Source organism: Neomonachus schauinslandi, chromosome 5 (genome assembly GCF_002201575.2).
Source record: "Neomonachus schauinslandi chromosome 5, ASM220157v2, whole genome shotgun sequence".
NCBI classification, from domain to species: Eukaryota; Metazoa; Chordata; class Mammalia; order Carnivora; family Phocidae; genus Neomonachus; species Neomonachus schauinslandi.
The window spans coordinates 169,340,827-169,353,373 of record NC_058407.1 but is presented as its reverse complement, the minus strand read 5'-3'; the positions used below and the strand labels follow the sequence as shown (position 1 = coordinate 169,353,373).

General features: G+C 53.8%; 1 protein-coding gene across 2 annotated transcripts in view; it reads left to right on the top strand.

The window, feature by feature from the left end:
- Window positions 1-10,810, top strand: part of AGFG2 (ArfGAP with FG repeats 2) — a 22,052-nt gene extending 11,242 nt beyond the window's left edge. The window contains exons 5-13 of one of the 2 annotated variants that reach the window (XM_021680081.2): window positions 210-375; window positions 1,301-1,426; window positions 2,152-2,184; window positions 7,110-7,230; window positions 7,402-7,484; window positions 7,671-7,754; window positions 8,760-8,888; window positions 9,228-9,313; window positions 9,624-10,810. In XM_021680081.2, coding sequence (XP_021535756.1) covers window positions 210-375; window positions 1,301-1,426; window positions 2,152-2,184; window positions 7,110-7,230; window positions 7,402-7,484; window positions 7,671-7,754; window positions 8,760-8,888; window positions 9,228-9,313; window positions 9,624-9,683 — 888 coding nt within the window. In that variant the 3' untranslated portion in view covers window positions 9,684-10,810. The remainder of the gene's footprint in view (window positions 1-209; window positions 376-1,300; window positions 1,427-2,151; window positions 2,185-7,109; window positions 7,231-7,401; window positions 7,485-7,670; window positions 7,755-8,759; window positions 8,889-9,227; window positions 9,314-9,623) is intronic. The other variant, XM_044915160.1, reaches the window with a different exon arrangement.
- Window positions 10,811-12,547: the final 1,737 nt, after the last annotated feature.

Sequence of the window (12,547 nt, the reverse complement as noted above, 5' to 3'; positions counted from 1 at the left end):
GCTTCCGGGAGGTGGTGTGCTGAGAAGACAGAGAAGTTAGGTATGCGAGGGGCTCAGGCAGCTGCTGCCCAGGAAATCTCTCAGTTGAGGGCAGTTTCTCCCTCTCTTCTCTCTCCCCTTGCTTATCTGGGGACAGCCTAGGGAGCCATGCAGGGGCCGGGTCATGTCTGGGCCTCCAAGTGCTCTATGTCATGCCTTCTCCTCTCAAGTCTGTCAGTCAGTCTCAGCCTCGGACGTCCCAGCCCCGGAGCTCTCAGCCACCTCCCCACTCCTCGGTCAAGAAAGCCAGTACTGACCTGCTGGCCGACATAGGTGGAGACCCCTTTGCCGCTCCCCAGGTGGCACCAGCTTTCGCTGCATTCCCAGCCTTTGGGGGTAAGTGGGACCTGGGAGGAGAACATTCCACAATGTATTACCCGTGACACAAGGCCATTCACGCCCTTGGGGTGACCAGTAACCGCCCCCCCCCCCCCCCGCCATCTCTAGCTCCCCTCCCACAAATGAATGTGATGATAATCCTGAAGCATCAAGGTTGGAAGGGCTGGGGTCAAATGAGAGCAGCCCGGATTATGTCTGCAAGTTTGACTAAAAAACATTACAGTCGGGGACTATCCACACTTCCTTTTGGAACACTGGAAATCGCCTTTTTATTACCTTCTTTTTCCGTTAAAATGGGGGCAGGGGCCTTGTCATGTGTTCCATTTCCCCCGCTCTCTTCCCAAAGACCAGCAGCAGCCGGTTGAATAAAATGGTATCTAGTTTCCTTTCTTCCTTTCAAGCCCCTTCCCCCACCAAAAACAACTTTTTTTTTTTTCACATGATTCAGCCCAAAGTAGGCCCTGATAAAAATGGGAATGCCTCGTGGAGTAAGGATAAAAGATGGGGCGCCTGGGTGGCTCAGTCGTTAAGCGTCTGCCTTCGGCTCAGGTCATGATCCCGGGGTCCTGGGATCGAGTCCCACATCGGGCTCCCTGCTCGGCGGGAAGCCTGCTTCTCCCTCTCCCACTCCCCCTGCTTGTGTTCCTGCTCTCGCTGTCTCTCTCTGTCAAATAAATAAAATCTTTAAAAAAAAAAAAAAAAGGATAAAAGGTGGTGGGGAGTGAACTTGGAGGCCTCTGACACCCCATGTTCCCCAGCGGGTGTCTGGCCCTCTGCCCAGGCCCCTGCCATCTCTCCCTGAACAGGACCCTGTGGAAAGGCAGTGTCCCATCAGTGGCCTTTGGCCTTCAGAATTAGTGCATATTATATCAATTATATGTCCATTTTATATATTTGACCTTTACATTCCCTCCACCTGTAGGCCAGACACCTTCCCATGGAGGATTTGCCAACTTCGATGCCTTTGGCAGTAGCCCCAGGTCCTCTGCATTTGGAAGCATTCCTCCAGCTGGCCAAGGCCCGTTCCAGGCCCAGCCAACACCCACAGGTAAAGTCTGCCTGCTCTCTTCTGCTGCCCTTCTCTCTTCCAACCGCGTTCAGTTTTCCACATCCATACATCGCCCTTCATTCGCATCTGTACCAACCTAGAGAGCTGGGCAAAGGAGACAGAGAAGGAAGAGAAGCAGGCCCGGGAAAGGGAGAGAGGGGTCTGAGGAGATTCTTGGCAGGAAGAGGGGCCCTCCTGCTCCATTTTGTCCTGGAAGGAAAACAGCTCAATCGCAGCAGCAGTTGTGCAGGGTGTGTATAGGAGATCTCTGACCGGAAAATTGGGGAGACCCCAGTCCTCGAAAACTCAAGAGTGGACGTGACCTCTCCTCTGAAGTGCTCTGATGGTCCATGTTGTGCACTGCCCAAAGAGCGAGGGCTGGGTCAGAGTCCAAGATAGTCTCCGGAAGTCCTCACTCACCCCTGTTAGAGCAGAACACTGTAAACTCAGTGTTGTGTTGTTTAGCAATTGAGACAACCTCCCCCCAAAAAAGGAGACCCTAAAGGCCGCTGCTGTAAAGCATCTGGCTCCTCCCTGAGTCCCCAGACATCAAGTCTTCATAGCGTTGGGGCTGGCCCTCTACCTTTGTCCGTCCTGGACACACGGGAGGGCAGCCCAAGTGCTCTAAAGACCCGATGTCTGGGGAAAGCCGGTGACTTACGCTCTCTCTTTCTCCCTCCCCCCCCACCCCGCCCACCCTTCCCCTTCTCCACCCTCACTGCCAGCCAGTCGGATGCTAACTGGAAGTTACAGCTTTGGTGAGTTATTCTTCCAACTCCACAGCCCACCCAAAGTAGAAGCCTATCTCAGGTCCTCTGAGCCAAGAGCTTTGAGGTCTGGAAGGAACCCTTCAAATGTAGCTGTCTCCCAGCAGTTAAGCAGTTTCCCTGTCGTGCAACCCACAGCGTGGCAGAGCTCGGCCCAGAGCCCAGACTCCCTGACTCTCGCTCTGCCCACAGCCTTCCCACTGTGCCACCGCGAACTGTTTGCGTGCTTTTGTTTTTATTTTATTTTTCTTTTCTTTTGAATGGGACAAGGAGGGACATTTTATACTGATAAAAGTTAAAATTCACAAAGAAGTTCTCACGTTACCAACTTCAAGTACCTGACAGGGTAGCCTTGAAAGTCATAAAGCAGAAACTGTTAGACACAGTGAAAATGTAACAGCAACAGAGAGGGGGATGGTAGTGGACTCGCAAGATCAATAGTCAATAAAGTAGATAGACAAATAAGGAGGAAAGGAGGCCGTTTGAGTGACACTTGAACAAGTTTGACCTAATACCTCTAAGTAGAACTTTGTAATCAAAAGACAGGATTTTCAAACACAGAACCCTTTTATAATTTGACCACAGACCAGGAGACACCACATAAATTTCTAACAAATAGAAATTGCTTAGGTCACATTCTATATGATAAAAGGTGTCCCAAAAGATGTCCCATAACAATGTTTCATTGTCCTTAAAGGCCTGAAACAGGGAAAAGATAATTACAATATGGAAAACAGACAAAAAGCTAATAGCCATCATGTGTTTTTTTAAAACTCCTATAAATAAGACAGAATAGGATAACAGGCAATGGATACAAGCAGCTAATACCCAGAAAAAAAATGATGAAAATGTTCTCAACCTGACTAATCAGGGAAAACACAAATTAAGAGTAAGATAATAATTTCACACATTGTATTCACAAAAGTTTTAAAGATTGGTAATGGCCAGTACTGTGTGGGGAAACTGGCCCTTTTGCATGCTATCGGTAAGAATGTAAGTTGGCACAGGAATATTCAGTGTAGCAAGACGGAGGTGCTCCTCAGAATGAGAGCTTGAAAGGAAGCAGCTTGTACGAGGTGGTTATAAATTGGTCCGGTCAGAAATGCATGCCTGTTGGGGCCTGGGTGGCTCAGTGAGTTAAGTGTCTGCCTTGGGCTCAGGTTATGGTCCTGGCCACCCGTTGGGCTCCCTGCTCAGCGGGGAGCCTGCTTTTCCCTCTCCTTCCGCTCCTCCCCTCACTAGTGCTCACGCTCTCTCTCTCAAATAAATAATCTAAAAAATAATACTGATAAAGAAATGCATGCCTGTCACAATCCCTTGCCTAAAGGGCCACCCTTTAAGGGAGAGAAGGAAGGTGCCAGGAGCCCTCCCTGGCCAAACCTGGGGTGAACTTGCGTCCAGTGTCTGGTCATCTCAAGAAGCAGACTCTGCAGCCAGCCAGAGCCAACCAGCCCTTGTGAGGCTCCTGCCACTGCTAGGAGCATCCTCATATTATCTCCATGAAGAAGGAAAGATCTCCATTTTGCAGTTGACAAAACCGGCTTCACTTGGCCAGTGACTTGGCCAAACCCGAATGGCTGATGAATGGCAGCTCCCATTCACTTCCCACCGCACCGGGATCACGAGAGGGTGGTTCTCCGAGTGTGACATAAAGAACCACTGGGGATGAAGTAGGGAGAATTGGGTGAGAGGTGGGTGTCTTTTCTGACAAGCCTGGCTGTATTTTTGTATTTCTGAGGGGGAGTCTGGAGAGGGGAAGTTTCTAAAACTGCAGTTTCCCCTGAAACTGCTAGAAATTGGTATGTATACCAATCCAGCCGCAGGGAATGGGGCTCTGGAAGTGCAGAAGAAGACAACAAGAGCGCAGGTATTCCTAGGTTCCCCGAGAAGGGCAGGGCGGAAAGTGCGGGGTCGACCTGGCCGTGGCGAGGGTGGGCTCTGCCCTCTAGTGTCTGCCAGGAGACACACAGCCAGGCGGCAGCAGGGCAGAAGGACAGCACCTCCCCCAGCCTGGGAGCTCCCTGACCTGACGGAAAGGCCCAGAGCAGGACTGAAGAGTCTGACCTAAGTGAGGACAGGGAGCTGTGTTCACTCAGAAATTCCACATACCCCGAGTCATAGCCCAGGAAAGGCCAGGGGACCCTGAGAATCAGAAGATTCAACACTAGGCTGCTGGCTTCCAGTCTTCCGGACGCCTGGGGCCTGGAGAGGACAGAGACCAAGTGTGCTCAGTGGCGTGGTAGCCTAGCACTTGTTCCTGTAGAAAGGCCAGGGGCTGAGAAGGAGGGTGGCCAAGGCGAGCACAAGGGAAGCAGCCCACCCTTGGAAGCTCGGAGCCGGCAGGCCAGCCCTGGGCACCTGCCTTCCCTGCTGGACTCTGCTTCTCCAAGTCAGAGCCGAGATGCCTAGCACCAGGAAGATCCCCTTACCAAAGGGCTTTGGATCAATACAGCCTTACCCTTTAGGGAAGGAAGAGCATCGAGTTTCAAATGATAGTTCCAGGGTCTTCAGAAAAAAAGCCCCAAACTTAGGAGAAACCAGGCTGAAGTTTGAGGGGACCAGGGAGCAACACAGATTTGAGAACCAGCCTGGCTTGGCCATTCATCCCTTGCCTTGTGTCTTTATCTTTCCCTTGCCCTTCTTCCTCTCATCTCTGGTATCTTCCCTTGTGACGGTTACCTGCTCATCCCTCCCACTCTCTACAGGGTTTTTCCCATCAGTTTTCTTAGATGAGTCTCTCCTCCACTCTGTCCACCTCTGCCACCACATTCCCCCTTCCCCACAAACAGGCTTCAGGTTATCCAGCCTCCAAATGTTTCTGCAGCCCCCACCCCCACCCCCCCTGCTCAGCTGCCGTCCTACCGCCTCTCCATTGCCATGCCCCTGGGAAGAGGAGCCTGTGGCCTTCACTTACTTTTTATCATTCTATTTTCTTTCTCTCTCTCTCTTTTTTTTTTTAAAGATATTATTTATTTATTTGACAGAGACACAGCAAGAGAGGGAACACAAGCAGGGGGAGTGGGAGAGGGAGAAGCAGGCTCCCCGCCGAGCAGGGAGCCCGATGTGGGGCTCGATCCCAGGACCCTGGGATCATGACCTGAGCCGAAGGCAGACGCTTAACGACTGAGCCACCCAGGCGCCCCTCTCTCTTTTTTTTTTTTTAACACACTTGATGGCATAATAGACATACCATTCTGTACCTTGATTTGTTTTAACTGAACAGTACTGCTAGATTTTTTTTTATCAGCATATGAAGTGCTTCCTCATTGTTTTTTAATGGCTGCACAATAGTCCTGCTTATGTATATACTGTAATTTATTTAATCCGTCCCCTGTTGATGACTACGTAGAACGAATGATGAATATTTAGTCTTTTGCCTACAAACAGCGCTGCTGTGAATCACCCTGCACGTGTCACGTTTTGCACATTTGCAACTGATATCTGTGAGAAACCTGGCAAGGGAGTTGGTCTAGAGGGGGACACAGTTGATAGAGAAACAAAAATATGTCACTACGAAGATGTCAAGTGCCACGAGGGCGAAGAACAAGGTGTTAGGAGAGGAAAACCAGGCTCTAATGCAGACTGAGGTCAGGGCAGGCCCATCTGAAGACGTGGTTCTGTTAAAGCCCGAAGGGGGGGCAGGACCGTGGGTGGGGGCTCCTGTTCAAGGCAGAGCGCATGGGAAGACTGGAGCTGAGAGTCCAGGCGAGACTCTCGTTCACTTGTGTTTACCACCTGAGCCAGCCATCACCTTTCCCTCAAGACCTTGTCTTGTTTCTCTGACCCCGGAAATAGTTTCTTCTATCATAGGCTATGATGATAGCTCACATTTATGCACGCTTTACAGACTGCAGAATACTTAGTTGAAAATACTTACCTCAGCGGAGGGGGGGGGCGTGTCCTAAAGCCATCCTATGAGAGGGCAAGCAAAAATATGGGCTCAGGAGAGTAAGATGGTTTGCGCAGGTCACAGCAGTAGCAGGGGGTAGGGCCCCGACTGGAGTCCAGTCCTTCTCACTCTACCTCTCACATAGTCATTCAGCAAACAATTTCTGAGCACTGGCATGTGGCAGACACCATGCAAAGCGTGTTTCCCTTCGGTACGAGTCTTCCAGCTCTCATAAAAATCAAGCCTTTTCCGTTTGTAGCCTCATTTTACCCTCACAACAGCCCAGAGTGGTTGACTGGATCCCACCATACAGATGAGGCTGAGAAACGCAGATAAAGAGGCTTTCTCCAAAGGACAGGGACTTCCTGGACTTGCTCCTCAGGCTGTTTCGAACGCCTCCCACGTGGGCTCGCCCTCGGGGCTTTTTCTTTTGAGATGTGATGACCAGAGAGGGCAGAGGAACCCTGATCTAAGCTCCTGGCTTAGGGTGGCCTCCCGAGAGGGGGCACCTCTGGTGGGAGTGGGAGCTGAGCTGTCTGTGCTCTGGTGTGGGCTCCACCTTCCATGAGAGGCTCCCGAGTGTCTGGGCCTTTCTGCCCTTCACAGCTCCTGCCCCCATCCCCTCTACCTGCCCCTTCCTAGGCTTTATCCATAAATGGAAATGCTGGTTTGAGGAAAGGACAGACATGTCCACGGCTTGAGGAAAAAATGGGAACTATAAGTCAGACTACAGTAGGAGGGACACTGACCTGACACCAGGGCGGGCCGCTTTCTCTCAGCAGCAGCAGCTTTGAGCACTAAGGAGATTGACAAAGGCTGAGTACCATGTTACCTAGAATTCTTAGCGGCAGTCAAGGCCCTCTGAACCGGATGACCCAGGGGGAAATGGGCTCAGAGAACCCAGTGGGTGCACTCATGCCATCACTCTGCTCCGTCTCCCCTGCCCCCCCCACCTCCATCTCTTCTCCTACCCCTTCCCTCCTGCCTCACCCCAGCACTCCCTGTTCTGTTTCCTGTGACTGCCCAGGGAGCAGCCAGGTGACTCCATTTGCGGCCTCTCCTCTCGCACCTGCCAGTCAGCCCAACAGCCTCGCAGATATGGGCAGCCTCCTGGCGCCCGGAGCATCAGCTGGAGGTATCCCTAGCAGGTACGTCCAGACATCCAGGAGTCTGCCTTGGGGCTGCAGAGCCTTGCTTTTCCCAGCCTGCTCAGCTCCTCCTGTCGGGCAGGACAGGGTTTGCCATCTCCTGGTCCCTTGCATTGCTTCTCCCCTTGATCCCCAGTGCCCTGCATGCTGACTTCTCTTCCCACATCACAGCATCTTCGGGGTGGCCGGCCAGGTCCCCACGCTCCAGTCGGCCACAGCTGGTGGAGGCGGCAGCACGGGGCTTGCCTTTGGAGGTGAGTCTTACCCGTGGAGACCCAGGGAGGGGATCCAAAGCCAAGAGGAACCTGGGGACTCTGCAGGGAGGGGAGGGGAGAAAGAGCAACCAAGATTGAGAGGAATGCTGTCATCCGAGTATTAACCAGATGAGAAGAGAGTAACTCTCTCTTTCTCCCACCTCTACCCCATTCCACCCTGAGCAGCCTTCACCAACCCTTTCACAGTACCTGCCGCTCACCCTCAGCTGCCTTCCACCAACCCGTTCCAGCCCAACGGCCTGGCCACAGGTAAGCCTCCAGACTCTGCCCTGGCCCTGACTCTCTCCAGGGCGCAAATTCCTCTCTGCCTCCTTCTCTCCTTCCCTTCTCTCTCTCTCTCTCTGTCCCTCTCCGTGTCTCTCTCTCTCTCTCTCTCTCTCTCTCTCTCACACACACACACACACACACTGTCAGGAGGAGTGGCAGACAGCCTCCTTCACCGGGCCAGACCAGGTTGAATTTCCGGGCCGCCTAGTGGGCAAAGAGTAGAAGCACCCAAGTCCCAGAATCAGAATTTCACAATTACGAAAAGCAGACTGCTACTGACCCGAGCCGGTTCTGCGACTGACGTGGCAGGACTCTCCCTTCTTGCCCCTCGGCAGTGTGCACCCCCCTTCTGTGTCCCACCTGCAGCCTTGCCCCTGGTCCCTGCTCTCATCAGCTGGAGTGTTGTGATCTCCTCGCTCCCTATTCCTCCGCAGCCTCAGCTCTTCTCTCTTCAGAGGCATGCTCCCCCACCCCCACCCCTGCCTTTTTTGTTGTTGTTGTTCTTAAAAACCTTGAGGCCGGGAAGAGAGACTGGTAGCAGCTAGCACCACTGACCACTGACCCATGTGGCAAACCCCACTGCTGAGAGCTTTACAGCCCTTATTGGCTTTGCCCAGCAGCCCTAGGAAAGGGGCCCGGCCCACTTTTAAGAGATGAGACCACTGAGGCACATTCACAGAGGGCTAATACTTTGCTTTCATTGGTGCAGTTTAATAGAGCAGGCAGCTGACCCCGGTTCTGGGCCCCGCCCCTGCTCGGCACCTCTGTGCCCTCCGTGCCAGAAGCCACCGTGGACAGGAAGAGGGCAGGTTTGCTAGGTTGCATGGAAGCTGAAGACTTCCATGGCTCACTCAGGGTACTTTTACTGGGTACCTCTGGATAAGGACACACTCTATCCCATGTCCCTATCGTGGAGAGACCTACGAAGAACCGTTCTCCAGCCTGCCTTCCCGAACCTCGCCTGAACTTCATGTCCTCGTTCCACAGGGCCCAGCTTTGGGATGAGCAGTGCGGGGCCTGGCTTCCCCCAGACAGTGCCACCCCCCAGGGCCTTTGCCAGCACCTTCCCACCACCACTGTTCCCCCCACAGACCTCGATGACTCAGCAGCAGAATGGTAAGGGATTCAGACCACACCCTCCTTTCTTACCCCCATTCCCCACCCCCAGGGCCTGCGGGAATGCAGGGGGGTGGCAATGAATATTAGGACATTTAGGGAGCCAGACATCTGAGCTAGTTCCCTTTTGGACCAGTAGGGGGGGCCAGAGAAGCCACAGACCTGCCTGTGTCCTCTGACTCTGCTCCATACCCTTATTCCCCGACTTTAGAAAGGCCCGTTCTTGCGGCCACTGTAGGATGGAGCGGTCCCTGCCCTGCAGGGAGGCCCAGCGGAGTGGTCAGCATCAGCATGAGGGGCAGGGCTTATGTCAGCCTAGTTTCTGCTCTTGCTTCCCAGGTTCTTCCTTCAGCGACTTAGGATCAGCCAAGCTGGGACAGAGGCAACTGAGCCAGCCAGCTGGGACCTCTACCAACCCTTTCATGGTGAGTGCGGGTATGGCCTCTCTCTGGGGGTCGGGGACAGAATCCTTCGAGGAGAACAGGACAGTGTGGGCTGGAAGCTGTGCCCCTCCCTCGTGAAGCCCTGCCTTGGCCACGCAGGGGTGAGTGGGTTAGTCAGTGGGCCCTGTTGTCTCCCACACTCCCCTGCCCCCTACTTGCCTCAGCCCACTGACCTTCCCACACCCTCAGCACAGTAATTCTGGGGGAGAAAGGAATCCTGGGCTGCATCTTTTCTCTGGTCTCCAGCTCTTCTCCCCTAATCCCCTAATTTGTGGTTGTTGTTTCTTTCCAGACTGGATCCTCATCAAGCCCGTTTGCCTCCAAACCTCCAACCACCAACCCATTTTTGTAGCACTTTGTCCTGGGGGGGGGCTCTTCCCTGTCCTGTGGGGCCCCTCTACTCCCAGGAGCTCTGGTGACCATTTGCCTGTGGCATTTCTGTGGGTCTGAGACCAGAATGGGCCTTGTTTTGTAGGGAAGGGGTCTTGGGGATGGTGGAGGTGCTAATGCTTTGCTTGGGGCTTGCAGATAAAAGGGCAGCTTCCCGGGTCAGCTGTCCCCAAGGCTTCCTCCCATCCTCCCTCCAGCCCCTACCCAGGCAGGAGGCCCAAGAGGAGAGAAGGCAGGGCCTGGCCTAGAGGAGTGATGGTGTTTGATTTCTCAAGTTATTAATTATAACGACAATAATCCTCCTCTCCTGCCCTCAGCATACATAGTGGTCCCTTTACTTCCAACCGTGTGGGCAGAGGAAGCTGTGGGCACAGACTGACCCGCATTCCCCTGTGGGAGCAAGCCTTCCCCCATCCCCAACTTTCCAACACTGGTCTCCTTGTGGACAGAAGCACAGTGGGAAAAGCAGGGTCAAGGTGGAGTTGAGGCATGGTGTTGACCTGGGACAGTGATCAGACAGGCTGAGAAGGCTGAGGGGCGCTGGGGAGGGGCGCTTGGGCCAGCATCCCCCTTTTCTCCCCACCCCTACCAGGGCAGAAGGCCCTCCATGGTTTTGCTTCCCCAGCTCTCTCCCTCATCCTGGGTACTCAGGATGAATAATAGTTTTACCTACATACTTAGACATGCCCAACTCCTGTCAAGCACTTTAGTTTGCTGTGGTGTCATGTTTGGATACCAGTGTTTTATATTTATACATAGAGAATTTTCTAATATAGCCTATTATATATATATACGCACACGCGCACACACATAGAGATATATATACACATGCCGCCATTCTCCTGTTCCCAGACAGCTCTTCCACATGGGGAATGGAATGGATCCCCATCTGTGCCTCGACCAGCAGAGCGGGAGCTCCAGAGGGTGGTGGGGAGGGCAGTCACAAGTCCTGACCACCCCCAGAGCCTGGGCTTTTCCAGGGAAAGGCTTTGTGCAATTGGCTGGTTTTCTCCTTTCTTTTTCCCCATGTGCCTCCCCCACCCCCCAAAATCTCTGCACCAAAGCTGTCGCAGGCAATGTTGGAAAAGAACTGCATTTGAAAGAAAAGGGAAATGGCTCTCATGGTCTCACTTTGGGTTAGTTCCAGGGGCCCCAGCGTGACTGCTGAGTCAGTGAAGATGATGATGCTGTTGGCCAAGGACAGGAATTCCTTGCCGGCCATGTTAGCAGTGGGAGTTAGGTGGCTGCAGTGAGGGGGTGACTCCCCCGGGGGTGCCAGTGACACTCCAAGATGGACATGGTGGGACCTGAGTACAGGAGAAGACCGCTCACAGGCCGGTGCATCCACGGCCCCTCCCCAGACTGTTTTTACCTGAGGATGTTGTGTCAACAGCCATGGTGTCCGGGCTGTTTGTGTGGTGACAAGGTGGCCAGTGTGGGTTAAATACCTCACGTGGCAGCGGAGAGGCCCAGCGTTCAGCCTTGCTATCAAGAGACGTTCCTCCCTTTTCCGCATTGCGCAGGGACTCTGGCCCTTCAGCTGTTCATTCCTGGGATTCTCTGGGTCTTTCCACCCAATGACCTTTAACGGCAGAACAGCAAGGAGAGGTGGGGACTGTGTTATCACTTTATTTACTTTGAGGACTTCTCTAGAAATATTTCTAGCTGCTGCTGTTTGCCCAGCCAGGCGTGGCCTCCCCACCTTTGCAAGGCTCAGAACCCATCCTGTCTTGGGTCTGTGTTTCCATGCTCCAGACCCTTCCCTCCTTCCATCACCTGGTGGATCTCCTAGGGTGGACTACCATCCCTGGGTTTTTCACATTCTGTCCCCTTCTCCCAGTATTTGTCTCTGTCACACTTGATTACCTCTCTGTCCCTGTCCCTGTCTGTGTTTCCCATTTTCTCTGCTTGGAACCAGGAAGGGGAGGAAGCTGGCCTGTTGTGGAGGAGGAGGAGGAGCCTTTTCTTATTTTTCCCCAGCCACCCCCAACTCCCTTCCCTAACCAAAAGCACTGAGGTTTGGAGGTGAAATTGAAAGGGCCCTTGCTGCGAGTTTCAGTCACACTCCTGCTGTTTCCCAAGGATCTCCTTACTGCTCGGTGAGGTCCCCTTCCCTGCGCCCTGGAGCACTCTGTCCAACATGGACTCCCGCCAGCTTGCTGGCCAGGGCAGAATGACCAATCAGAGAAGTTACACTGGGTCGGCCTCCAACTCCAGGACAGAAAACCCGAGTTCCCTGGGCACAGGCCAAGGCGAGGACTGCAGCTGCCTATCCCAGCATGGAGCAGCCAAAGGGCCGCCTCCATGGGGCCTTCTGTATCCAGGCGAGCAGCAAAGAATGGGAAAATCCCTGGCCTGCTAGAAAATGTCTAAATGACTGGGCTGTGTTCCCCTTACCTCGCCCCCAGCATGTCCTTGCACGGCCCTGTCCGGTGGTTACACATCCAACCCCAGCTGCAGACAAACCGTGGGGCCACAGGCATGCTATGGAGCTCACCCAGGCTCCCACTGGGCTTCCGACCAAGCGGCCGATGCTGTGGCCATGCTCTGCAGACGGAGAGTCCTCTGGCTTGGCCCCAGCCTTCAGCAGGTCACCTGCCCCCGTGGGTGAGAATGCAGGAGCCAGTCCCCAGGATGGCTGTGAAGAACTCCATTCCCTCCACATTGGAGCCTGGGAGCCATGGCGGGGGGGGGGGGGGGTTGTGGAGGAAAGAGATGGAGGCTGTCCCTGCATCCCCCTCGACAGAGTGGGGAGAACTCCAGATGGAGGAGGGAGGGGCTGACAGGAACAGCCTTAGTACCCCAGCCTCCTCCCCGTAGGCTCCT